The sequence below is a fragment of the Leopardus geoffroyi genome, chromosome B4 (genome assembly GCF_018350155.1).
Source record: "Leopardus geoffroyi isolate Oge1 chromosome B4, O.geoffroyi_Oge1_pat1.0, whole genome shotgun sequence".
Classification (NCBI taxonomy): Eukaryota; Metazoa; Chordata; class Mammalia; order Carnivora; family Felidae; genus Leopardus; species Leopardus geoffroyi.
This window is the reverse complement of record NC_059341.1, coordinates 80,785,756-80,812,575: the sequence shown is the minus strand read 5'-3', so window position 1 is coordinate 80,812,575 and position 26,820 is coordinate 80,785,756. Positions and strand designations below refer to the sequence as shown.

At 52.5% G+C, this 26,820-nt stretch overlaps 2 protein-coding genes across 5 annotated transcripts; both read right to left on the bottom strand.

Moving 5' to 3' along the window:
• Positions 1-1,798: 1,798 nt before the first annotated feature.
• Positions 1,799-19,523, bottom strand: HOXC4 (homeobox C4). Of its 4 annotated transcripts, XM_045466778.1 has the most exons (4): positions 4,835-4,965; positions 4,549-4,665; positions 3,459-4,400; positions 1,799-2,963 (listed from the first exon to the last, which is right to left on the bottom strand). In XM_045466778.1, exons 3-4 carry the CDS (start codon positions 3,895-3,897, stop codon positions 2,608-2,610), a joined length of 795 nt encoding a protein of 264 aa, XP_045322734.1. In that variant the 5' UTR covers positions 3,898-4,400; positions 4,549-4,665; positions 4,835-4,965; the 3' UTR covers positions 1,799-2,607. The 4 variants fall into 4 exon arrangements, with proteins under 4 accessions (XP_045322734.1, XP_045322737.1, XP_045322733.1 ...); XM_045466781.1 differs by lacking the exon at positions 4,835-4,965 and adding an exon at positions 19,426-19,523 and having other exon boundaries at positions 3,459-4,665; XM_045466777.1 differs by having other exon boundaries at positions 3,459-4,665.
• Positions 19,524-22,134: 2,611 nt separating this feature from the next.
• Positions 22,135-26,812, bottom strand: HOXC5 (homeobox C5). The gene is made up of 2 exons (XM_045466791.1): positions 23,977-26,812; positions 22,135-23,263 (listed from the first exon to the last, which is right to left on the bottom strand). Exons 1-2 carry the CDS (start codon positions 24,428-24,430, stop codon positions 23,049-23,051), a joined length of 669 nt encoding a protein of 222 aa, XP_045322747.1. The 5' UTR covers positions 24,431-26,812; the 3' UTR covers positions 22,135-23,048.
• Between the last annotated feature and the right edge of the window lie 8 nt (positions 26,813-26,820).

Below are 26,820 nucleotides of genomic sequence, written 5' to 3'. Positions count from 1 at the left end.
ATGTTTTCCTGCGCTAGACAGCGTCCCTTTCGCAAGTTCAGAGAGAAGCTTAAGAAATAAAAGATGGTAATTTTTCTCCTTCTTGCTTTCATCTCTTCCACTTTTGGGAGGAGAGGGGATTAAATTCCTCTAAAACCAAAGAAGCAAAGTTAGAAAAGACTATGGATCTTAAGTTCCTTTTCTTTCTCCCCACCCCCCTTTTCCATTTAAACTTCCTTACAGGGTTGAAAAGACACCCAAGTTTCCCCCCCCCCCCAGACCTTCTTTCCCTTTTCCCAAGCACAGTTAGACCCCCTTTTACTGCCCCAAAGTCAATTGCCTCAAGATGATAGGAACTACAGTCAGATTTGGCTCCTAATTCACTTGATCACATAAAATAACTCCAGATAATTGTTGGCCCTGCTTCCGCACACTGTAGGCAGCATGTTTTGCTGTCTCCAGGGCACCATTGAGGGAGGGGAAAGTAGACCTCCAGGACCAAGTGATTCCCCCCAACACACACACACACACACACACACACACACACACACACACGCATGCACACACACTCCACTCCAAGTACCAGCCAGCAAGTGGTTCAAGAGGAAATAAATCCAAAGCATACTGAACAACAGATTTTCACAACTGGTCCCATTGTTACCTTCCACTCCAGAATTTAGGGAGAGAGGATAAGGGAATCCCTGGCTCCTCTACAAATCCCAGATCTCTTCTCCCTCATCTCTTCTACTTCTTGGAGCCCTCAATTCGGAAATTTGGATAAATTGTCTGAGAAACTCACCAAATACTACCCCCCCCCCCCCCCCCCCGCCTTCTCCCAACAAACCAGCAAAAATTTGAGCAGGCCTTGCTTAGGGCCTGGTCTTCAAGATCAGGATTATTTGGGAGCCTTTGGCTTAAATTAATTATTCAGGTAATCCAGGCCAGTTTTGGTTGTTGTTGTTTGTTTGTTTGTTTGTTTCCCTCATTTTAGCCCCCGGGGAAACAACTGGAAAAAAAATTTTTTTTTAACAGCCGGAGAGCCTTGTTTCAGCTAACTTCAATCCCTGCCAGGACCTGGGAGGTTATAGGAAAAGGGGTGGTCCCTGCCTCTCCCTGTGTCTTTTCTCAACACCTGGCAGGTCCATGATAAAAGTTATGGAAAAAAATAAAAGTTCTTCATTATCTCCAGGCATCAGGCTTTGAGGCCTACCCATGCAAGGGGGCCTCCCAGGCCTCTGGCCTCCACTTCACCCTTCTTTCCAAGTCTAAACAAACAGAGAAGCCACCCTGACAGGTCACTTCACTGCTACAGAATCACCAGCTCAAAATCTTCCTTCTTTTAAGGAGCACACGCTGTTGAGGGGGCATCTTCCTTAATCCCTCATCCCTAAAGGGTCCAAAACGATGAAAACTCTTCTCTGCCCCACTCCCTAAACTTGCCTTCTTGTCTGCAAATCAGGCAGGCCTACTCAGCAGAGAGAAAAGAGAAGAGGGGAGAGGGAAATCAACAAAAAGAAGACGGGTACCTAACTACAGAGAAGTGAGACCCTCCCAGCTCCACTCTAAGTACCCCCAGAAGAGTCTGGCCTCTGCAGACTCAGGGAAGGGACAGGAGAGATCAGCACTAATCCTCCATATGCCCTCTTCTGAGGATCCCCTGCCCCAACCCCCTTGCTGGTTCTTCTAAGGACATTGGAAACGGAGTGGAGAGTTAAGATTTGTGTGTTTGCTTAGAGTAAACTTAGGCAACTATCGAGAAGGGGGGATGTTATCAGGCCAGAAGGAGGAGGGGATAAAAAGAAACCATCAGACATTGACGTAAAACTAATTCACATCCACTGGTTTATTATTGATCACGGGGCATTTCACATCGACACTAAAATTCTTTATTGCAAGTTTTACAATAATCAAGTAAATTCAGTCCAAAAACACAATAACCACGATGGTGGGGGGGGGGGGTTCTACCTATAGACTGCCTCTCTGAACTGAAAGTTCATTTTTATTTTCTTTTGGCTCCTCAAACTGAACAGCTCTGAGAGGCTCTTCAGATGCATTTAGCTTTGTCTGCTGTCTTCCCCCCTCTCCTCCCAGCCCCCCCCCCAACAATAATACAAAAGAACTTCATAGCTTTGTTCTCCTTAAAATGACTTCCCCCTCACTAACCTCCCCTGGTGCATTTTCAATGCAAAAGGCCTAAGGAAAGAGGGGGGAAGGAGGAGGAGGAGAAGGAGGAGAATTGGCTTAAAAATCTCTTTCCTTTTTTTCTGTTCCTCATTTCCCCTGAAATTCACCCAAACCAGACCATCGCACCTTGCAATATATAATTTTTGCAGCTTTCTTCCTTAAAAAATAAATAACCCCCCAAAATGGCCTTAAAAAAAAAAAAAAAACCCCAGCAGGTACCATGCTAAGACAACATCACATGCTTAAAAGGGTCCTTAACAGTGGAAGGGAGAGAAGGGCAGAGGGCTTATCTGTTTTGTCAGTTTGGAATTGACAAGGGATAAGGTGGGAGGAAGAGAGAAAAGAACCAAAAAATATATATATATTAAATTCTATAAATAAGAGTCAATTTGTGTGTGAGGGGAGGATGGGGGCATGGGGTGGGGGCAGGGTGTGAGTTATGTTTTATAACCTGGTAATGTCCTCTGCCCGTTGCTGCTCCGGCGGCGTGGCGCTCTGGGAGTGGTCTTCAGAAGTGCCCGGGGTGGCTGCCGAGAGGGTGCTGGGCGCAGCGCCGGCCGGGGGCGCTGACCTGACTTTGGTGTTGGGGAGTCGGTGGTCCTTCTTCCATTTCATGCGACGGTTTTGGAACCAGATTTTGATCTGCCTCTCAGAGAGGCACAGCGAGTGGGCGATCTCGATCCTTCTCCTTCGGGTCAGGTAGCGATTGTAATGAAACTCTTTCTCTAATTCCAGGACTTGCTGCCGGGTGTAGGCTGTCCTCGAGCGCTTGGGTTCCCCTCCGTTATAATTGGGGTTCACTGGGGGGGGGAGGAGGAGGGGAAAAGCAAATAGTGGGGTTCAGAGGCAGCAGGCTCCCGCCCCCCACCCTCACCCCATCCTCAGCTCTGTGGAACAGGAGGAGGGGGTGGTGGAAATAAAGTCATCAAGCTAAATGGGTTATAAAGAAGTTGAAGGAAGCTGGAGACTTTGTAGTGTAATAAGAGGGGAATCCTCATTGTAACGACACTGAATTATTTATGCGCCCTTAGAAAGCGAGCATAGTTTTCACACATACATAACAGATCGTAGCACATGGCTCGGACTGCCCAGAGTAGCTAAGCCATAAAATTTATGGGGGATGTAATTACCCATTCTCGCTCGTAAATCCAGTTCAATTGTGCTAACCCAGAGTCGCTCCTGGAGAGAGAGGGGGAAGGAGAGAAAGGAGGACGGGGGCCGGAGGGGGCCGGGGAGGGTGGGGAGCGCTGGGGAAGAGGGGAGGGAGGGGGAGAGCAAAAAGCAAAGTTGCCTACCCGTGCTAACGTGGATTTTTTTCATCCATGGGTAGACTATGGGTTGCTTGCTGGCGGCGCTGGAGGGATGGTCAGGGGCTGGCTGGCTGCAGGCTGGCGGGGCTGGGGACGGGGAGGCGGAGGCGCCTGAGAGAGGCGCCGGCTCGCAGAGCGGCTGTGATTTCTCGGGGTGGTGGTGGCCCGCCTGGGCCGGCCCGTGGCCTCGCGAATTGCCCGGCCCCTGGAGACTGGTGCAGCTATACTGGCGCTCGGGGTAGCTAGGGCGCGGAGGCGGTGGTGGGTACAGCTCCTGGTGGTGATGCTGGAATCCCGATTCCCTGGTCCGGCCGTAATATTCCGGACTGTGTTCAGGGATGTAGCTATTTTGCGAATATTCTTCGCATGGAGGAAATTTCGGATCGATGTAGTTAGAGTCCATCAAATACGAGCTCATGATCATTAATTTCTGGAGTGGAAAATAATTTTTCTCGCTTTGTCGTTTTTCTGCTCCATAAAGCCCTCCTACTAGCTAGCGACCCTGTAAAGTTACTTTCACCATGTGACTCCGCCGGCCAATCACACGGAGCAACCCAGTCCCCGGATAAGGAACCGAATCGCTTTATTCAAAATGTATCCAATTTTTTTTGTGTGTGGTGGTGGTGGTGGTGGTGCTGGGGGTGGTGGTGGTGGTGATGTGGGGTTAGCTGGCGGGGGCTGAGGTGCCCCCAGTGCGCACGCCGCCGACTGACAGCCCTCCCCTGCAAAAGGAGATGGGAAGCCCCCCAGCTCCCTTCCAAAGCCTGGGCACTGGGGGGCTGTCGGGAGGCTGTGATTCAGCCCCCTCCCATGGTCTCCCCTTGGGCCTCCGGTGGGCCCCCTGGGCCTCGGCTCTTGAGCTTTTCCAGAGGTCTCCATTCATGGCGATCCTGTCTCAGTCTGTGTAGGTCACCGGGCAGCGCCCCTCTTTTGCAGGAAGAGGAAGTTGAATGAGGAGGACTGGAGTGGAGGTTGGATGGGGAGGGGCCCAGGCTAAGCCCAGGAGGCTGGAGAGCCTGGGGTGCCCCCCATCCAAGGATACCAGAGTCCAGCCCCCTTCCCCGTACACACTCACCCAACCCTCTGGCCATGGGGCCGGCGAGGCAGGGTCCCAGCTGGACCGGGCAGGTAGAGGCAGCGGGATGCAAATGATTCTGACGTCATTTCTGGAAGTCTGGGGGTTGAGCCCCCGCTGAAGAGAGACAGGAAGTGGTTGGCAAAAGCAGAGTTCAGAAGCCTTGCCCTCCTCCCCTAGAACCCACTGACCCTCCCTGTCCCAGCCCCAGAGCAGATGATCTCTTCCACCGCTGGCTGCTGTTTCCACTCTCCTTCCGTCTGGCCTGCTGCTTTCTTACAACTACCTCCAGGGCTGGTTCCTAAGGACCTAGGGCGAGGAGAAGTGGGATCTGCCAAGAACCAGTGCCCTGTGATGGTGCCCAGACACGGCCCTGAGCGCTCTTCTTTCTTCATCCCCACAGTGAGCCGACCTAACTGAGAGGGAGGCCTGTGTGGGTAGAGCCTGCTTCTGGCCAGGGATTGTATCCATGTAACACATGTGTTTACATGTAAACACACACTCCCAAGGGCCAGCTCCAGGCTGCCTTCCAAAAGCTGAGGGGTGAGCTCACCGAGCTGGGGAAGCTGGGCAGGCCTCGGGGGTCTCCAGCCCATTCCTCCACGCTCCCCTGTCTCTGCCACCCACCCACAGGAACACCCTGATGGCGGGGTGGCAGGGCCCTGGAGGAGGGAGGGGGCAAGGAAGGGCTGCATTTTCCGATGCCCCCCCCCCCCAGCCAGGGGTGGCCACGCCGTGCCACCAATTCCAATTAGCTGATCCCATAACTCAGAGTTGGGGGGTGGCAGAAGGGAGAGCCCAGGGAGGGAGCTGGGTCCCCTTGTTGTACTTGATAACAATTATAGTTTAAAATCATAGCTTGCCGGGGCTCGGCTATATTTTACTTGATAACAATAAAAGTGACACATAAAGTTAACTGTTTATGTTTTATTTATTAGACTAAATCTGCCAGCGGTGGTAGGAGCGCTTGCCTCGTCGCTCCAGCTTTTATAGGGCTGTAAAACGTCATAAATCAGTCTCGCGGAATCGCCCGCACTCTTTGTGTCGGCGGCGGCGCAGGGCTGGCGGCCGCTGGCTGCCTGCTCCCTCCTTTCCACGAAAAGTCGTAATGTGATTTTTTTCCCTCTGATTTTATTATTATGATCGCCGCCGTGATTAGTCAATCTACCTTTAATTCGCCGCCCTACGCTGCCTCCTCCCAGCCCAGCCTGGTTGACACTTGAATAAGTACCTTTTAAAACGGCATAACAACTATTTGAGGGTTTAATTAGAACATCTGCAATTAAGGGAATGAGGAGGGGAAAGGGAAAAAAAAAAATAAAGCTCTCTCATGAGAGGGAAGACCGAAGGCAGGAGATTCCCCACCTATCTTTCACCACCTTAGGGATGCGGGAGAGGGGGGTTCCCATTTCCAAATTAGGGCTCACCCTGAGGGCAGAAATGAGAACCGCCTGGGCCCGCTGACCACCTTACATCCTCCGATGTCATGCCGAGGCCCCCCTCACCCCAGGCTCACCAGGAGTGAGGAGGAGTGCTTGGGGGCTCCTGGATACCCTTTCCCCAAGAGGACAGTGCCCTGCCCCCCTCCCACCAGGTGGCTGAGGAAACAGGAATTCCCTGAAGGTCCACCATCTCTTAGAGGAGATTCCCAGATTTCCCAAGTGGGTTGAGAACCTCTGCCCATTCCTGTCTGGGACCGTGTGCATGTGAGGACTGGCCAGTTTGGCTGGAAGAGGAACGTGAAACTGTGAGGAGGAGAAGGCTGCTACTTGGGTAATAGTGGTGTGGAGTCTGGGAGGGTTTGATTTGTCGTCTTTATTGGGGGTAGGGGCAGGTTAATCATAAGTTGCTGGAAGAGGGCAGAGGGAAACCAACGCTGGATGCTGCCTACATAAAGAGTCTGAACCGCAGCCCCAGACTGCCCCACAGGGAGAGCCAAAGCTCCAGAGAGCTCAGGTAGGGTGGGGGGAGGGTTGCTGAAGAAGAAGAAAGCCTTCCAGCCCCACCCCCAACCTCCCTTTCAGGCCAGCACCTGTATCGGGTTGCCCCACCCAGTCCTGGCCCGGGATATTCTCTTCCCCACCTTGGAAAGGTGAGGTCTGGGCCTGGCTCTTCTGCTCCCAGCCCTCCCACTCTCCTTCTACCAGCCCTGCCCCCACCACAACCCTCTTTTCTTCCATCTCTTCACCTTCTCGGGATTCTTAGGGAGTTCTTCCCAAGGCATTGCCGGTCCCACACCCCCACTCCCCAAGAGTCTGAGCTCCTGCAGGTGGTTTAAGGGAGCAGGAGCAGAAAACCCACCTTGGGCCAATATGTAGATATAGATACAGAGTTCAGTTGCCTCCAGCTGAATGTCAAGTCTGTCTTTGGTTATTATGGCTAACAAATATATATGCATACATACTATTAGTACTTGTTAATACATCAGATGCCTCCTTATGCAGCCATAAATATGTGGGGTTCTCGTTCCACGTTGGCACAGCCAATTCAACACGCACCTCCAGAAAGTGAAATCTGGGAGACTCCCCCAAATTTGTCCACATTCATCTACATCATTCGCCATAAAACTCCTTCTGGGTGCCTATAGCTTAATAGCAAGAAAGTCACCTATCACAAGGGAAAATAGCAAGCCAGCCAGACTCCACCATACACATACATGCAAACATTTTCACCTGGATATTATTATAATCACAGAAATGAAATCCTTCTGGAGAGGCAGTGCACTTAGCATTGGCTTTATGGAGGGGGGAGTACTAAAGCCGCTCCTGCCTGTGTTGAGCCCTCTTATCTGGTCCCGTCTCCTTTTGTGCTTTGCCCTCCTGCTCCTGCCTTGCCAGCCCGGGGGTCTCCACCCCCCCACCCTTGCTCTGCCCTCTACCTCTCTCTCCCTGACCCAATTTTATTTTTAAATTTTTTCTGACCACCTTTTGCCAGCTTCCAAACACTCTCTGAATGCCACCCTCCCCATCTCCTTTCTGAATCTCGATCTGGTTTCTCTTTCGGAAACCTGTTTCAGTACAAAGCGCTTCCCTTCTGACACCACTGAAGAAAAATATGTGTCCATTGTGTGCGAGGCCTTATTGTGCCCGGATTACCATACTGACCGTTGGATAACCCATATTCCTCCCCTCCCCAGTAACAAGCAGCCGGCTGAAGGACCTCGGCGGCTCCACACGTTCTGTGCTGCATTAAAATCTCACCTCTCAGACTCCCTAGATTTTCCTAGGGAGAAAATAAATGGGAGAGCCAACTCAGGATTTGGAGGGCAAAGAGAAGGAAAATGAGGGTCATTCCTTCTCCCACTCTCAGAAGTGCAGGATTGTGTGTGTGTGTGTGTGTGTGTGTGTGTGTGTGTGTGGTTTTGTTGTTGTTTTAGAGATTAAAAAATCACAACACATCTCTTTCCTCTTCCTCAAATAAATTGACTTTTAGATGGTATGCAATCAAGTAATTCATTTCATTTTTATTTTTTCTCCAAGCAACTTGAAAACCCCAAACCAAAGCAAGACTCCTATCTTATTTCTTGTCGTGTGTGTACGTATAGATGGGTGTTTTTGTCCCTTTCTAATGCCAGCAGGCAGAGGTAATGTATGCAAAAGAATATGCAAATGCTTAATTGATTTTTTCTTAAATCTCTTGTCAGTAAAAGTAATGAATTGGTCTAAAATGATTTTAATAACCCGGACATGTCACCAGAAAATACTAAACCTTTTTTTTTCTCCTGGAATCGCTTATAGTAAAAAAAAAAAAAAAAAAAAAAAAGCAATCATAGAATGTTAATTTGCCCCCCTTTAAAATATTAAAGATGAATTTCTCTTGTTTGTTCGGAGACCATAGGCAAGGTCCTCTCGTGGATTTCCCCCTCCTTGCCTTGCCTTCCTTGGAATTCAATTTTCCTCAAATCTCGTTTAAAGTGGCTTTTTAAAAAGTGGCCGCATTTTAATATTGGTTAGACAGAGTGACCTGCATTTCACCTCGGGTGTTTGACTTGTTCCAATAGGTCACTGCCATGGGGTTATTGATGGGGAAACTCCATTGAAATTTGTCTCTTCGCAAATGGCCTTTAGATCTTCCAGCGAGTTCAATAACTAGTTATAATGTGGAAGAGGAAAAATGAAGGCCCTGGGCTAACGAATTTGATGTTTCATTTTTATGCTGGAGAAATTGTTAGTTAGAGGTTGGGTTCCCCACCCCCTTCCTTGCTCATCCTGGCCTCACTGACCCCCCTACCCCACTCTCATCCAAGGCTGCTGGATTATATCCCCTTTAAAACTTGAGCTGGGGTGTCCCTTTCTCCCTTTGATGCAAGCTTTAATTCTTATTATTATTAACATTGTTGTTGCTGTTGAAAATTCTGACTTAAGGCTTCAGGAAGCTTGCGCTGCTGGAGATTTGTAACCTAAACTTTCCTGTTAGAGGGGGAAAGGACTTTTACTTTTAAAGGAGCTGAAAGGCAGTTTTGAAAGTTGTAGGAATTAGGTTGGCTTTAGGGTAGCTTATGGAGGGCTCCCTGGCCTGGTGCTTCCAGAATTAAAGAAATGATAGGAGGCTGGGAACCCAGAATTAAGGAAACGATAGGGGCTTGATGAGGGCATCTCAAAATGCCCCAATCTGTTCTTGGCTTCTGAGAGGCCAGAGACCCATGGGACCAGGCACCCAGGACCAAGGAAGGCAGAGCTTGGGAAAGGTTAAGGATAGAGGGAGAATTCCATGGAGCAGGCAAGAGAATCCTGGATCTCTCTCCTCCAGGGTCAGAGACAGAATTCCTGGGGATGTGGAATGGTAACTGCTTGCTTCATGAACAGGGCACCCCAGGAAAGCCCACCTCCCGAAGAAGACAGTGCATTTTCCATGAACTGCAAAGAGGAGAGGAAAAATAATGAGGGTGGGAAAGGTAATGGCGATTTTATAAGGTTCCTTTTTTTCCTGGGGTCCTCAAGGAGTCAGAGAGGAAAGGGCAGGGAGAGAGAGGAAAGGTCTTTATTTTATTCTCCTCAACCACAACCAAGTTGGGGACCCCTTGACTTCTCCAGAAAAGCTTCTGTGAGGAAGGACTGTGGAGAGCTTGGTCTCTCTGGACTGACCCAGCCATTCAAGATCATTACCATTATTAACCTCTATAATAACAAGAGCATCATTCCCTCACAAAACAGAGCTCCCAGTGTGCCTAATTTTCTTCTTCCAGGAATCTTCCCTTCTCCTTCCCTGCCCAAAGGGGCCCAGTTTGCTCAGCCCCAAGTTTCTCCTTTAATAAGTCTACCTGCCTCCTACTCCCCTTCCCAGCCTTGGCCCACAGATGGGAGTCATTCCAAAGGCTTGCCTTGATTCCTGGGTTGCGGGAGTTAAGGCCCAGGACAACATGTAAGGGCCGAAACTAGGGTGCCACCTCCCTCTATCCCCTCAAACCCAGAGGCAGCATCTTGGTGCCACCTGGGCTCCCGGACACACTTCCCTAGACACATCCTGGCACCACTGGAATATAGGGAGCAGCCTTTAATGCTGCACCACAGCTCCATAAAAATGGGGGAGCTCGATAAGGGGCCATCGGCGGCTTCAGGACTTCCCAGCCAAGCGGGAATCCATTGCGATCTGATCTAAACTTGCCCGCAGCCCCCTCCGCGCTCTGGCCGCGGCGGGCGAGCCCCATCCCCAGGCCGCTCGCCTGCCTCGGCCCGCACCTTGGCCTCCTCCTCCGAACCCAGGACCCCCAGCCTCGGGCCTCGCCCTCTCCCCGGTTTAATTACGTGATTGATTTTCGCTTTGGTCGCGTCGGGACGCCTCTGCCTCCGACTGTTTAAATCTTTCGGTTCCCTTTTTGTGTTTCCGAGTCCTCCTGACGGGCTGTAATTTAGAGACTGCCCCTCGGGTGGCCTGGGTCCGGTGGGTCCGGGCTGCTGCCTCGCCCTACACGCCAACGAAATGGTCCTCCCACGGTGCTCGGCGCGGCCCTGGCTGCAGCAGCCCCAAGCCGCCGGGCTCTGATACTCGGGTCCTGCCCATTCGCCTTCCTGAATTATTTTGTGCTCCATTATCCTCTGATAGAAAAATGTTCCATGTTTGAATTATCACTCCATGCCTGGGCCCGGAGCTGGGCTGCTCCGCGTTTTTGTGTTTTCTTTCCCCCGAATGTGGTGTGCATTAGAAGGTCTGAATGGAGACCCGAGGCGGCACCACGCCCGGCTCCAGGCTCCGCGGGGAGCTCGAGCCGCTTCCCCCAAAGAGCAGCCCCGCGCGGGAGCTCGAGAAGCGCCGGGACAAGAAAATTCGGCCACAACTTTGCACCACCGAGCGCGAGCGGGCCCAAGGGGCTGGCGGCCCCCAGCCTGCCGTCGGTCGTTGAATCTGCTCTGGCTTCCCGGCCCCAGACAGAGGCCCGTCGCCCTGGCAGCCCCAGCGGGCCCGGCCGCGGGCACCTGCGTCCAGGAACACGCCGGGCGACAGCCCCTTCCCCGGAGGGACTGAAGGTGAGGCGAAGGAAGGGAAAGAGGGGAGGAATTTTCATTTATGAGAAGTGTAGGTTTGGGGTGGGGAGAGGAAGGGGAAGCCATGAAATAAAGAAAAGGAGCCCCTTCGCCCACCGTGGCTGACCTCTTTCCCTGTCTCCGGAAGAAAAACAAAACAAAACACAACTCCCTTTCCTCCCCAAACCACTGCTTTTCCGCTTACTCTCTCATCTATTTACAACTAATAAACACTTCTCTGAGTATTCTCCCACGTCCTGTTCATTCTTTGATCCCTTCCAACGAGGCAAGCAATGAGTTTACTATTAGCAGTATTTTATGACTACACACACACACACACACACACACACACACACACACATATTTTTTCCTTCAGGGAGAGGAGGGACTCAAGAATGTGTTGCCCACTGGGGAAGAAGTTCAGGGAAACTTGAGTTGGTCACAACCTTCTCCCTGTCCTCCAACCTACAACACCCCCAACCCCTGCTCCCCCCAACCTCCCCCCCCCCACCCCGACCCCGCAGCAATGTTGCCGGGTAAATAAGAGTCCGCCTGCCTGGCTATTAGGATTCTGGAGACGTTGGCATCTGTAGCAATCATTAGTCAAAGCCGCGGAAGCCAAAGGAGCCGAGGAGTTGGACAGAAAAAATCTTGGAAATGATATACAGGAGCCGTGGAGGCATCAATCCCGGGCCGATAAGAGAGCGGCTGCCGGGAGCGAGGCGGCCGCTTAATTGGGCCCTGGGCACCAAGAACAATTGGGGAGGGGGGCACCTAGGGGTCGGGCAGTGACCCTGGCACCATTTGGGCACTCTACAAAAATAGTCGGGGACTTGAACGCCCTTTTCCCAAATTTCAAAGGCCCATTTGGGGTTGGGGAAGACTTTCATGCCTGTGTCAGCCTCTCCACCCTGAGAGCCAAGACGAGCCCAGCTGAGGGCTCTCCCCTTCTCTCGCATTCTCCTTAGGCTGTCTTGAGAGGTACTGCAGGGTGGGGAGCCTGGCTGTCACAGAGACAGCCTGGAGAGAGAGGCTATGGTCCCTAGAGTGGGTTTTCAAGGGGCAGATGACTCAGTTGGACTAGTTTTGGAGATAGCCTTAGAGATAGCAACAGAATCACTCACTTTAACAAGCAAAACATCCAAAAGGTATTTGTTCTTCATCCCCACTCGCCTGATGTCTCTATTGATCACAGAGATAGAGAGATGCAGGAAGTTTAAATCCTTCCAGAGGGAGATCTATGCCCCTACATACAGATGTATGCATTATGGAACCCCTTTAAACATATGTTCAAATGTTTAAGTTTGCAGCAAAACTGCAAAGACTGTAAAGATCTCCAAATGTGTAGCCTCAATATGTAGCTATTTTACGGGTTGAGAGGCCCTTGCATAAATCTAGATAAAATTTTCAAAATAGAGATTGAGCAACACACACATAGTTCTTTCCCATCGAGAAAAAAAAAAAACTCCAAAGATTCATCTAGATGTTTAGAGAGACTGTACCAATACATCCCAGCGTATACATCCAAACACTACAGAAAGATTGGTAATGCGCACGCAGGAATTCGACGGAGGACTGGTATGTTCACTGTGGATCTATAAATCTAAAGATCTATATACCTGCATTTAAATGTGGCGCAGAAAGTGATATAAAACATACATCCTGTTATATAGACATAGATGGATCTATAAATACATTTTCACGTGTATAGCTATTGGACTGCTCAGCTCTCTATAACAATATGTGTATTTGCACTGAGTCCTAGGAATGAGGGAGATTCTCTAGTGATTGTGCGTTTGGGATGTCCTAGCCCAGACTTCTCTGGGAAACAAATGAGGGTAAACTAGGACCTGTGCAAGTGCTAAGAAGCCCAGGAACTCATAATCTATGGCCTCATTTCCAGCATATGGGGGCATTTCTCTGGCAATGGATAGGAGCCCTGATCCCTGGGCCTGAAAGCGTCCTGACTTGACATAGCCCTTGCTGAGACGGAGGTAGAGAGCTCTTTTCTTCCTTTCCCTTCTGCTCCCTAGCCCAGGGCTGGGGAAGGTGGGGGGGACCCTTGGGAAGTTGGGGTGTCTTTAGAAGGGGAAGGCTCATTAACATTACAAAATGGAGCTATTCAGGTAAAATATGATTTTGTTTGGAGACAGTTCAGTTACAGTGAGCTGTCAGAAGGCTGTGGGCTTTCACACACACACCTACACCCATCTTAATTACATAAAACCCAGTCACAGAGGGTCTTCTCCATTCATTCGGTGCTAGGTGCTGGATGGGTTCTTCTATACGCTCACTCCCAATGCCTCTTTTCAAGAGCTCTTTCTACCTCTGAAGTCCCGTCTTGTCAAGAAGGGGTTTGGGCTCAGGAAAGGGGTCACAGGGAGACAGCAGATCCAGAAGTCATGGTAGAGCCCCCAGGAGTCATAGTATCAACCACCAGGCTCAAAATCTGATTGCATTCTATGTTAGTTCCTTTTTAATTGAGGGGTTGGGGACACCAAGGTCTGTGTGGGCAAAAGAAAAATGAGCGATTGCATGGTTTTTAAATCTGGAACTTTGAGGGGGGAAAATTCACCAACAAGCGCTTTTCTTATTGGAGGCATAAGATTTGGAAAGCCCTGGACTTCCTTTTATTTTTTCTTCTTTGGTTTACTGGGGAAAGGGAGGCAAGAGGGCCCCAGGTGGGCTTTGGGAAGTGCAATCCAATCTAGCTGGCCAGCTTGGGGGAGAGTGATTTACAAAGCAAAACCTCAGATGCTACTTCCTGAGAAGTCACCAGATCAAAACAGCCTCCTCTAGGCTTTTATGACCCCATCTCTACTCCCAACAGGAAAAGCACCCTCAATAAAACCTCAGCCCACGCCCCCATCCTCCACCCAGAGAAGGGGGAGAGACCCAATCTAAAATGAGGGACCTGACCCTTACTCCCTTCATTCACACCACACACACACACACACACACACACACACACACACACACACTGGGTTTTCCAGAAAGTTGACTTTTTAAAGAAGTATTTACTAGACAAAATTGTCCCCCACTGACCAAAGAAGCAGCCCTGAGAAATTTGGAGTTTTGGAGTTTGAGCCTAGGATAGCAAGTAAAAGGAGAATCTGATCAGAGACGGGTCTGGTCTCAAAAGTCCCAGTTCAATGCCTTTCAACACCCCACAACCCAACAGGCTAACAGGACACTAAAGGTCACCAAGAGCCTGGCTGCCCCCATCTGTGGGGGCTGCTCCAGCGTTTTGGTGTTCCAGGGAGGCAGGAGAGAGGAAACTTAACAGTTGCCCAGGGCTTGAGGGGCAGGGCTGAGCTGGGGAGGACAAATGGTCTTCAGGCTGAACCCATGGGAAAAATGGGGCAGGACAATGAGTGCGAGGTTGGCTCAAGTCAGTTGGTTTACTGGGCTTCTCTGGGCATGTGCATATGCCACTGTGTGCTCTGGTGTGGTGTTTGGGGCCGAGGGCTGGGGATTTTTCAAGGGTGGAACCCAACCTGCTCTGCCTCTCAGAGAGCTGAGACACCTGCGGTACTGAAGGAACACCAGGTAACTGAGCCCACACATTCCACCCAGCCCGTGTGGGGCTGCAGATCATGGTAGAACTTTCTCTGTATGAGTGTCAGGTGTAGAGAAGTAGCTGCCTTCCTGCATAAACCTATCCAACCTCTCATTGTAGATCTGAAGGCCTGGTCATCAGAGGCTGAATAAGGTCCTGGATTACCTAGCCCAACTTTCCCAAGTCCCAAATTGCATCACACACACCCCCAATCTCTCTCTCTCTCTCTCTCTCTCTCTCTCTCTCTCTCTCACACACACACACACACACACACACACACACACTCAGCAAATCTCCTGGGTATCTCTGTTCTCCTTTTGCCCCACAGTGAGCCTTAGCAATGGCAGAGGCAGGTGAATCCCAGGGTTCTGTAGGATTCAAGGACAAAGAGATCTCTTTCACCCCAGTTCCTCAGTCCAGCCTCCTTGGGCTTCTGGGGTCCCTTCAAAGCAGCCAAGGGAGATATACTATTAATAGTATACTACTATTAGTAGTATATACTAGTATTAGTATATATACTATATATTATACTATATACTATACTAGTATATATACAAATATAATAGTATTATACTATTAGTATAATAGTATATATACTAATAGTATATCTGGGAGTATACAGATATACTATTCTGGGTGACAAAGACCCAATAAAAGGGAATGTGATTTTCTTGGCCCTCCGGCAATCTAGTTCCTTCCTTAAATGGAATCTCTAACCTAGAAAGCCTTAGCTTGGGGTCTCAAATCCGGATTGTCTCCCTTCTCCATCTGAAAGGGCTCCAGGGTCTCCAGTCCCACCAGCAGGAGGCTCAGGGTAATTCTTGTTTCCCCAGCAAAAGAAAACACAGAATTGAAGCCTAGGACAATGATGTTTCAGCTCAAAAACTCAGCCCAAAGCAATTATACACAGAAAGGGAGAGTCAAAGAGACAGAAAAAGTTCACATGGGTATTAGAAGGGACTGGAGCAATCAAACGTCTCTTCCCAGTGCCTGTTGGGACAGAAGCAAGCCCCCATCTTTCTTTTTCCACCCTTCATGAGATCTCGAAACTCCAGTGTGAGAAATCCACAGTGGAGGTGAAAGTTGGTCTCAAAGACTCCCACACCATCTACCAGGGAAAAATAAATGTGCGTGCTTTAATTCAAACTCATGAAAGAGGTCAGTGGTGCAGTGTGGTTGACGGAGACGTGGGAAGTGGAGGTCCCATGCTTTCTGAAAAGAGCTGCCCTCCCTCTGACTTCTCATTCTAATCCTTCCCCTCTGTCCTGTGGCACTGTCCCCAAATCAGGCCCACGCAGAAGACCAACAAGCAGAGTGGTGCTGACAAAGCCCAGCTCAAACTGGGTTACTACTTGCACTCGTGCACTCCTGATGCCCCTAAAGAGGGGTTAGAGGTCTGAGTGGCACAGGCCATCAGAGCTCCTGCCCCTCAGTCAGCTCAAGGAGGGCAGAAGATCAAGAGAAGAGAGGGAACTCAACCATAAAATTAACCACAAAACAAAGCCCAAGAGCATGGAGGGTACTGGAGGGAGAAATCTCTGCGTCTGGATTCACGAGTGGATTGGCTTAGGGCCCAGCCCCAGCATTCAGAAAACACAGCCTTTCTGTCCTACGTGCACAGTTTCTGTGCCATTAGACAATCTTGCTCCAAAACAGTTTCTCACCCACTGCTTGTTCTGACTTGATCCATCTAAACACAAACACAGAAATCCACACTTTCAGTGGCTGTGTCCTTTGTGGCGAGGACACAGGATCATCACTTAGCTTATTATTGTTGTTACTATTATTGTATAATAATTGTATAAGATTGATATTATTATTATTATATTAAAAGAATGGAAAGGAAAGGGACTTAAATTGATCAACTGTTTAATATAACAGGGGAGGATCCTAATTTTCTGTGCTCACTTCCTTTACCAAATCTTTTTCAACTGGCTCAAAAGTTATTCAACAAACTAAAGATACCAAACACAACTTGCAAAAATCTCCACGTCTGCTCCCTTCCCCAACCACCTCAGAGGTCCTTTGATAAAGCTAATGGCTCCTGAGCACTTCCAGAATGATAAATCAAAAGAGGTCTCTTCTAATCGCCCCCACCTGCCTCCAGGAGGATCTGAAGAGAATGAAAACTTTACAAGGTAAGTGTTTAGGGAATAATCACTGTCAGAATTTGAATTCAGGGCTGGAGTCCCTATCCACACCTACTGTACACCCTAATCTCGAGTCTACGTCTATAAAGCCCAGTGAATTGGGTAGGACCTCACCGGGGGGAAATGGGAATGATCCAGAGGATGCCTCCAACTTCAGATCCCCGTACAATTGATATTCACCTCAAGGCACGTTGTTAGAACCAGAGAACGCAAGCCAAAGACTCCCCAGAACTAGTTCAGGGACAAAGAGAGGGGCTAGAATATTCTCAGTATCGCTTGTCCCATTTGTAGCTGAGAAAGGGTGGACTCAGGGGCTAACGCAGGTGGTGAGGGAGGGGAAGAGGAAGAGGAGTTGAGGGGAAAAGTGAGACAGAGACCCAAGTACTTTTTGGCTGATTGGTTTGTGGGGCCCATGTGACCCTGCTTAGCTCATTTCTGATTGGTTGTTTGACCTTTTCTAGGGTTAAAGACCTAGGAACAAAATCAAAAGCTTCCCAGGTTGACTGGGGCACCTTGGTACCTGGTTGATCACCCATTCCCTGCTCCAGGAGACCCCAAAATCAGGTGTGGGGGGCGGGGTGGAAAACCAAGAGTCTCAGGCCCAATTTGTATTTGTCTTTCTTCCATTTGTGTATTGTGTATTTGTCCTACAAAACAGCAAAAAACTGGCCCAGGTATTTGAGAGGAAGGACGATCTATTACTACTGGGGCAGGAAGAGAGGGTGATACTTAAATGGAACTGTTGAGCTTAAGACACAGAAAAGGAGATGAAGAAGTCATAGAACCCCCAACAGACATTGCATAAATCTGTGAAACAGAAACACACACCCCTCTCCACGGACAGGAAGGGAATGGACTGCAATTTGGCCAGGAGTCTGGGAAGGCTGAGTTTGCCTGGGTGTGGGACTCTGGCCCCGGCTAAATTCTTGATTAAAGGCCATTAGACTCGCTCCCTAAAGCCCTATAGAGGCCGGCGGAAGGGCAGAGTCAAGTTAGAGACCGAGGAAAACTCCAGTCTCCCTGAGGTTTGAATGGAAGGTTTCCAGAAACCCTTAAAATCACAGACTGGTGGGGAGGGGAGAATGGAGAGGGCCGCTTATGAGAAAAGGAGAACCTGAGAGTTAACTTTTTGAATGGGCTACTGGGGAAATCCTCTGGGATGCTCACGCTTCCCTGGGAAATAAAGGAGTGGGGGGGGGATGGTGGGAAGGTCCAATCTTGGCGTGGAACAGAGGGCTCCAGAGGGAGGGCATCCGGGAGTTCCCCATGTCCCCTGCCAGCGCTCCTCACGCAGGCGAGAGCCCGCTAGAGCCAGGGATGGGGATCGGCTCAGACACCGATGTCTTTGGGTCTCTGTTCCCCTTCACCCTCCTGGAGTCTGCCCGGGCTCTCCGTCTCTGCTTCAGTCCTGCTTCTTCCTCAGTTCTTTGGGCGGCAGGGTCACACTGACAGCGTCTCCTCCCCGTCCCCCCCAACACTTCTCCACAAAAACGGTGTCCAGGCCCCCCTCGAGCCCTAAGGCAGTCCTCCCCCCTGGGTAGGCGCTGACCTGGCTCGCCCCCTCCCCTCTCCTCCCCTTTCCCTTGGCCTAGGCCAGTAGCCCTCCATGGGCCCGCCTTCCTCCCTGCTTCGGAATCCCTCGAGATATGGGAGATATGGTCGGGCCCCTTCAAGGAGCCTGAGTTTCTATGTCTTCGCCATCCTGGCTTAGCTCCGGGTGACTCATGGGGAGGGGTACACACTTGCAGGTGTGGAGGACACGTGCCTCCCGTGCCCGACGCCTTCACTGCTCCTTCCTAGAAATCTTTAGGGTGCCCCAGCCTGAGACTGGCCCCAGGAATCATTGCCCATATTGGGCCCTGATGGCTCCATCCCCCAGAGGCCACTCTCTCCTCCGGGCTGAGGATCTTTCCTGGCCAGCCCAGTAAAGACACTGCCTCCACTCTCCCACTCATTTACACTCCACTCACAGCAGAACCTCTAGGCCTCCCGGCCTACTTTTACCTCAGGCAAGGGCTAGGGGTGCCAGCAAAGACCCCAGCAGCTAGAGGGAGGAGGCACGAAACCACACTGGCCCCAGCCAGACTAAGACGCCAGACTACAGACGCTGGGACAGCTGCCCACCCAGGCCTGGTGGTGAGGAAAGAGAAAACGCTTTGGGACTCCCTGGATTCAAACAAGCCACCTTCAAGATGCTTCTGCCATTTCAGGTCGCAGCCTATGGGCTCAGAAGTCCCAACGCCTTCCCTCCCGGCCTCCCTCTCCAGCTGCCTGACCTGCCCTGGCCCAAGGGCCTTACGGGCCCCTCCCTGGCCCAGGGCCCCCCAGGTGCGCTTGCACCTAGAGTTTACACACTCTCACCAGCACCCAACACCCATGTGTGTGCCGCAGTCTTTCTTCCCAGCTGAGGAGGAAGAGGGGGTCAGGAAGACCTGGCAAAGCTCTAAAGAACCCAGGCCTCTCTTTACCGCAGTTGACTCGCAGCTGGAGGGAATAAAGGGCAGGGAGGGGAGGGCTGGTCAGAGGAGACAAGCTCCCCCATCCTCCTACCTCCCAGCGGCTTCTTCTCTTCTTCTTCCACCCTAGCCTGGGGATGCCCGGGGAGGCCTTCTTCCCCTCCCCTTAATGAGTGGGAACTGCCTCCTATCTTGGGGAGGGGGATTAGGTAAACGGGAGAAAGGGTCAGAGAGAGAGAAAATTAACTTACAGCGTTCGCCTGGGATTCATTTGCGAAGATGTAACTCTCACCATCATCCCCAGCGCCGTAATCCCCTCTAACTGCCAGGCCCTCTGTCCTAGCATTAAACCTCACCAGCAGCTGCGTGGCTGGACAGTTAAGATTATATATGATGTAAATATATTGTGGGTTTGTCAGCTCTCCCTACACCATAAAACTTGGTTTAATGACATCACGTGGTCCCCCAAGAGCCACTCACGGGCTTGCCTTCGGGCCATTCACATAAATAACCTCCAAAAGTTTCAAACTCCTAAATTCACATAGAAGCCGTGCGTATTTCTCTAATGCTCAGTTACACTAAAAAGCCCTTGTGCTGCTCCTTTGCCCCACCCCCACACCCCCCTTGCAGGGTGGGGAGGGGGGAGAGGGTGGATCCTTATTTATTTATTTATTTACTTACTTATTTCCATAAGGACCTGTCGCCTTCGAGGTCGTGTTGATATTTTTTTCCTCCTATTTTTTTTTCCTCCTCTCTCCTCTAATTGCTCAGAGTGGGCCGTGTCCCCCTCTTCCCACTCCCCGGGGGAAGGTAAGTCACGCTTCTTGCCCTTTTTTTCTCGCTGCCAGAGGGGGTGGGCTTCAGGGCAAAGTGGAGAGGCAGGCTCCATGGTCTCTGCTTGGGACCCAGAAGCCCCTCCACCAACTTTCCCAGAGCAACGCCAAATCCTGGTACTCGCAGATTGTTCCAGGAGGCTGGCTGGTGGGAGAACCACCTCAGACTTCAAAGCAGAGGCCTCTGCTCGAGAGAAAGCGAGGGTCTGGGCGGTACCTACTCCCAGTGTAGGGGAGTGCGTCCGAGGCCTCTGGCTAGGTTGTGGCCGCTGACGCCGCTGGAGCAGAGGCTGGGGCCTGGGCGCAGGCCTGCAGACTGACAGGAGGGGCAGGGGCAGGGGCGGGGGCGGGCGGGCGCGGCTGCGTCTACCCCAGCCCGGCCAACCTCAGTCAGCCCTCCAGCTGCTCCAGGGAAAGAGAGGCCTTCACCCTGCCCTGCCTTGGCGGAAGGAGGCCCTACCCTGCGGGTCTGAGTCACGTAGGCCCTGGCCCCGGCCAAGCCCCTGGTTCTATCCCTGGGGCGGTGCGTCCCCTGGGGAGGAAGCTCAGGGCCTGGGCAGCCCGGGATGCCGGCGCGCGCGATGGCGGGCGCCACGGCCTCTTTCTTAGTTAACTGTTACCCACTGGAGACGCCAGTGCTTCTCCACGCTTCACCGCTCGCCCAATAGTTTTCCTCAGCATGGAGAAAAAATTAAAATAACTCCCTGAAGAAAATTACACATTTTATTTGAGAGAGAGAGAGAGAGTGAGAGATTGAGAGAGGAGCCGAGTTGGTGCTAGGCTGGGCAGACTGCTGTGTGCTAGTCATGGAGAGACACTACGGGCGCCCTAACCTGGCCTGAGTGCAGGGCGAAGGTAAGGGTACAGCGATGGGTGCAGTTCAATAATCATTTGTCCAGACCTCCTACGTGCTAGGCATGGGGTGACGAGAGGCTCCTGGGTTTAAAAAAAAAAAAAAAAAAAAGATGGATAGCTTAGGCAGTGGGATGCAGAGAAGTCAGTCCTTATAATAAATCCAAGGAGCATCAGCATTAATAATCATAAATATTCCCCTTGCCCCTCCCCAGAGTCTCTCTGCTCCCTTTCCCTCTTGGCTGCTATAGCAGTCTTCTAGTCCAGCTCCTGAACCGCACCCTCCCCCAGTGTGGGGGGCCTAGGCTTGGCTCCAGGAAATCACCCCGTTGTGGGAGGCGGGAGAGGAAATGCAGTAAAGTTTTATGGACCCTTCCCACATTTGTTTCTCCTATAAAGTACTTCCTCCCCCATCCCATCCCAGGAGCCTGGGGCAGAGCAGAGCCTGGGCCTCAGCCAGCCTCGGGCACCACCTGAATTATCTGCCTTTCCCCCTTCCCTTTAGCCCACCCTCCCCCTCCACACAAAATCCCAGAGACTGAGACAAATGATGGCAAACAGACAGGACTCAGGCACCAGTCTATGCAGCTCCTTTCCCAGCTAATTGTCCTGCATAGCCTTAGGCCCTAGAAGTGGGGAAGCAGTCAGAACATTTCCTGCCAGGCAGGTACACTGTAGATTGCCCTCTCTGCTCCCATCTCCCCCAGTATCATAAAAAGCTAAGACACATTTCCTCCAACTCCCCCACACCCCCTTCACCAAGCAGTACCAACTCTTCCTGAGGATGTTTCTGGGACCAAATGGGCCCCTGGGCTGACGGCTCAGCCCTCCCTCGATGTCCAGCGAGGCCCCTCAGGGACCCCCTGGCCCTGGGAGAGATCTTCAGAGGTATCACGGAGCCACCGGTCCCTGCAAATTAGCTCTGGCAAGCAGTGGAGGCTGCTGCCAGTCTAGAGGCCTCAGATCCAGCCAGCCAAGGTGGGAACGGGGTGCAGAGGCCTGCAAGCCTTGGAGAGCCACAGCAGGGAAAAAGCCAGTACAGACTGCCTAGGTGCCCTCCCCTTTCTCCAGAGGCCCTTCTGGGAACCAGGGATCTGGAAAGGAGCTCACTTTCACCTTTCTCTTCTCAATACCCCTAGAAGCTCCTAAGAATTCTTAAAAAAAAAAAAAAAAAAAGAGGCTGAAAGGCCGTGGGCCTCCCCTACACCCCAGAGCCCACTTAGACACTTTTACCCAATACATGCTCCAAACAGAGAGGCACTGCTGCATCTTTAGTCCTGTTCTCTCTTTGTCTTTATTTGATATGACAAAATATAGTTTCAGGAAAGACCTGGAGTCAATAAATAGTTGGACAACAGCGAGGGGGCAAGAGGGCACAAAGTCGTGGCAGGGACTACTGGGCAGCCAGGAGCCTCTAGGACTGCTTGCTGGGGTCCAGTGGCAAGGAACCCCAATAGTTGAGCTAGCTAATGGTCTGCGGCAGGGGCGGGGTGGGGAGGACCTGAGAGGACATGCAGAGGGCGCAGGCTGGAGAGGTTACCGGGCTTAGGGATGGGGGAGAAGGTTTGGAGAGCCGAGGGCAACCGAGGGGACCCTAGGCGGACCTACAGTCATTCCCCCCTTTCATATGCAAATCTTTTAAAAACCGAACAAGGAGTTTAGTCGCTACAACGAAGCACCCCGAGTCTGGCGCCGGACTCCGCCAGGCACAACCACTCTCGCCAGCCCGCAGCCCGCAGCCGCCTGGCCAGCCTAAGCCAGGAACAAAGGAGAGGGGAGGCTGGAGGGTCGGGGCGCGGGGCCTGGGGCGCCCGCAAGGCCGACCTTAACTCCGGCAGGCCGCTCTGGGGCTGGAAGCCTGAGAGGCGGCCCAGGCCAGGGTTCCTTCTGCACCAGCCGGTATACCACAGCCCTCTGGAGAGCCCCTGCGGAGCTTGCCCTGGCCCCCCCCCCCCCCCCCGGTGCTAAGCAGAACTGAGGGGAGTCCGGGCAGCGCGGGCAGCCCCGCGGGAACCTGGGGTCGGTGGGGATGCGGAATGCCAAGGAAAAGCGCTTTTGTCTGTGAGGCCCCGGAGCCGGTGCTGCAGCCCCCGCCCTTGCCCCAAAATATAGAGAGCGGAAAACCGAAAAAGAAAGGCGCAGGGACCAAAGCGGGCTCAGGGCGCTATCTGCGGGCCTCCCCGCTGCCTCTAAAGGGCCTCTTTGCTTTTCATTTTGGAATCTTTCTTCCACTTCATCCTGCGGTTCTGGAACCAGATCTTGATCTGTCTCTCGTTGAGACACAAGTTGTTGGCGATCTCTATGCGCCTGCGGCGAGTGAGGTAGCGGTTAAAGTGGAATTCTTTTTCCAGTTCCAGAGTCTGGTAGCGCGTGTAACTGGTTCGGGACCGCTTGCCGTCCGTCTCTGGAATATAAACCCCCCCAAGCCAGGAAGGGGTAAATAGCGTGCAGCGCCCCAGCGTCCCGACCCCAGCCCAGGCCCCCACCCGCGGCCGGAGGGAGAGGAGGCGAGCAGGGCAGGAGAGGCCCAGCGGGCCGCAGGCGGGCCCGGCCCAGCCCAGCCTAGCCCAGCCTAGCCCCGGGAGAGGCGCCTCCGCCCTGGCAGGAAACTTTCCGCCGCAGCCTTCACTCAGCAAGCCGGAGGGGCTGAGGGGGTTGGGGGGAGAGGGAGACCCAGGCTCGGACCGAACAATAAGCACCCTCGAGATCCGAGCACCGGGGACCCCCCTCCCGCCCCTCCCGGAGTCGCTGGAATCCTCCGAGCGGCCAGCGCCGGCCGAGCCGGCTCCACAGGGGAGGGAGGGAGGGAGCCGCGGGGGGATCCCCGCTCTGGAGCCCCGCGCTCCTCACCCTTCAGATCCCTCTATTTTTTTAACTCCCTCCCTCTCCCCCCAAAATTGAATATTGCCTTTTATACACGTTTTGTTCCTATGATCCAATTATGTCGTCGTAAATTTGGGCGCACACAGCCTCTAAGCCTTTTAGTGGACAGTTTTACGAGCCATTGATGCCTGGATCGTAAAATTTATGGCCGCAGGTTTTTTTTCTTTATTTGCCCCGCATGGCCTATAAAACCCAGGCGGACCCGAGCGCGCAAAATGAAGTCCTAAAGTTTACCGTGGCTCATGTGCAGTTTGGTCATCCACGGGTAAATCTGTGGCGGGGCCGGTGGCTGGCTCAGTCCGGCGGGCTGCCCTGTCTGCGCCTGCTCCTCTTTGATCTCCCCACTGCTCTTAGCTCGCTCCTCCAGCGCTGGGCGAGCCGCCTTCTGACTGTACATCCCGGGGTTCAGAGGAGCCGCTTCATCTCTGCCCAGAGCGTGTCCCGGAGCGGCCGCGGCGCTGCAGGCGGGGCGGTCGGGGTGAGCCCGGGGGTTGGCAGCCATGTCTACCCCGTGGAGAGAGTTGGAAGGCGCAGGCGGTGGGAAAGTGATGCTTAAGTCCAATCCACCGTAGCAGTACCTGGATGCCTGCACCTCTGAGGCCGATCCATAGTTCCCACAAGTTTGCATGTTATAGGCAGGGATATTGGGGCTCTGCTTATAGAATGAATTGGCTACGTAGGAGCTCATGGCGGGGAGGGCCCAAAAAAAATTTCTGCACCCTTTTTGATTAAGGGTGATTTGTGACTCTTTGAAGTTGAGGGGTTTTTTGTTCTCCAAAGTGCACAATTTATAGGTGGAGATATCTCTTTCTTTATCCTATGCGCTCTTCCCAAATAAGGGAGCCTTAAATAGAGTCACGTGACTCGAGCGGCCACTCATAAATTTGGCTTGATGACCTCCGGGAGGTTAGTGATGGAAGCCGGCGAAACGCATCTTGATATGTTGGCAAAGCCCAACCAAGGGGGAGAGGGAGTGAGAGAGAAAGAGAGAGAGAAGGGGGAGAAAAAAAAATGGTTCTTGGAATTGGGGGGTAGCCGGGACAACGAGCCCACAGCGACACCTGGTGCCTACTTGGAGGAATTGCAGCCTGGCTTCTCGGCTCGCCTTCAGACTGCTGGATTTTCTACCATGTAGAGGAGAAGCTGGTTGTTGCTGCAACGAACCCTTGAAATGGCCTTTTAAATTGTGTTTAATTTTAAGAAAAGATGAGGCCTCATTTAGGATACAAAAACTAACGGATATCTCTGTCCTCCCCACCCCCAGAGCCTTTCAATCTCCAAAAATGGCTGAGGGAAGGAGATTTGGGGTGGGGGGGGGGGGAATCTGCCCAGGCTGGAGATCCCAGGGGATTTATCTCAGTTTCTCTAAACTAAGTGTTGAAGTCCCTCTCCTTGGAGGCCCCAAGGCCCTGCTACTGCTGAGGAGGTGACTGTCAGCATGGGGAAGTGAACCCAGTCCCTGGAGAGGTGGACAGGATGTCCAGAGAAGGAGGGGTCCTGGGTGGGCAGAACTGGATAGGGGGGGTTGAGGGTCACAAATCTGAGAGTCCTGGGAACTCTGGGATGATCCTGGAGGTGAGGATACAGGGGGAGTTGGGTAGACCTCACCATGTTTGGACTCCAGAGTGGCAAAAGGCAATTCTGTGTGTGTGTGTGTGTGTGTGTGTGTGTGTGTGTGTGTGTGTGTGTGTGTGTTTGGGTGTGTGTGTGTGTGTGTAACCAGACACAATGGGCTTGGAGGACTGCTCTGTATCCCTATGCATGATCCTCATGTGGTACCTTTGCCAGATATTTGAGATAGAAAATAGATGTTAATTGAGGGCATAAAGAAGCAAGATTCAAGCTTCCACAAATATATGAGCATGGCAGAGGAAAAGGCCTGTTTTGTGCCCTTTTTGGAAAATGCCTCTGGAACAGGTTTTCCAGGGACCTAGATACAGAAGGTCCACAGGAGAGCAATTTCTGAGCTATTTGGAGGCGTGTAAAGGACCTGGCTGGGGGTGGGGGATGGGGGAGGTGGGCAGGTCAGGCGCCTGGGCAACCTTCACAGCCTGTGGCCAGGGGCTCCGCAGCCATTCGGCCCCTTTCCGAACCCCCTCCCCTAGCCCCAAGTCTTATTCTTTCTTGCCTGCCTCTCCCCAGGAAATCCCCGCCCCTGCCAGGAGAAGCCCCCCTCCTGCCCCCCCGCTGGCGGAGGCGCTAGAGGGGGCGCTGGCGGGGATCTGGAAGGTCTGGAAAACTCTGGCGGATTTTTTCCCTCCGGGAGACCCCCTCACCACCTCACCCCCTAGGTCCACTCAGGTTTCTCTGTCTGGGCTTAAGGAGAGAAGGCCTGAGCTGGGGAAAGGGTTAGGGTAGGGTCTGGCTGCGCTCCTCACTCGCCGAGTTTGAGGGGAGAAGAAGGAGGAAGGAAGCAGATTGGGACTGGGGTTGTAAGGAAGAAGGAATTTTGTCCCAGCCCTGTCAGGAGTCCCAGAGCAGGCTCAGTTTCCAGGCTTTCTTTTTCGAGATGTCCTTGAATCGCTCAATCCCTGCGGAAGGGCTCAAATCCCGCGGTCTTCTCTTTCCCCTCGGCTCTCCGCCTCCGCCACGTTTCGCAACAGTCGGCCTGGCGCGGGCCCGGGGGGCTGCTCGCGCGGCGCCCCCCATCCTCACTCCCAGAAGTGGACGGGAGAGGCCCTGGTGCCTGGAGAATGCTTCTTTTCTGGCCCTTGGGGGCTCGGGGTTCAGAAGCCGAGGACCCCAGACTACCACAGGCTGGAAGAAAGGCCTGTGTGCGGCTGGAGACCAATCCGAGCAACCGGGTTTCTCCCCCCACCCCCAACGAGATCCTATGCAGCCTTTTTTTTTTTTTTTTTTTTTTTTTGCGGGGTGAGTGTGTTGCTCCGCTGGGAAGCCCAGAGAGGCCTCCCAGCTCCCCCAGCACGTCCACCAGGAGAGCGGGGAGGCCCCGGCTCTGCGCCCAGCTCCCGGGAAAGGCGAGCGCAGGGGGCTGGGGGCTTGCAGGCGGCGGGCGGACGCGGGAGCGCTCGGAGCCTGCTCCAACTTTCACCCCAGGCCGGCGGGCGAGCGAATTAA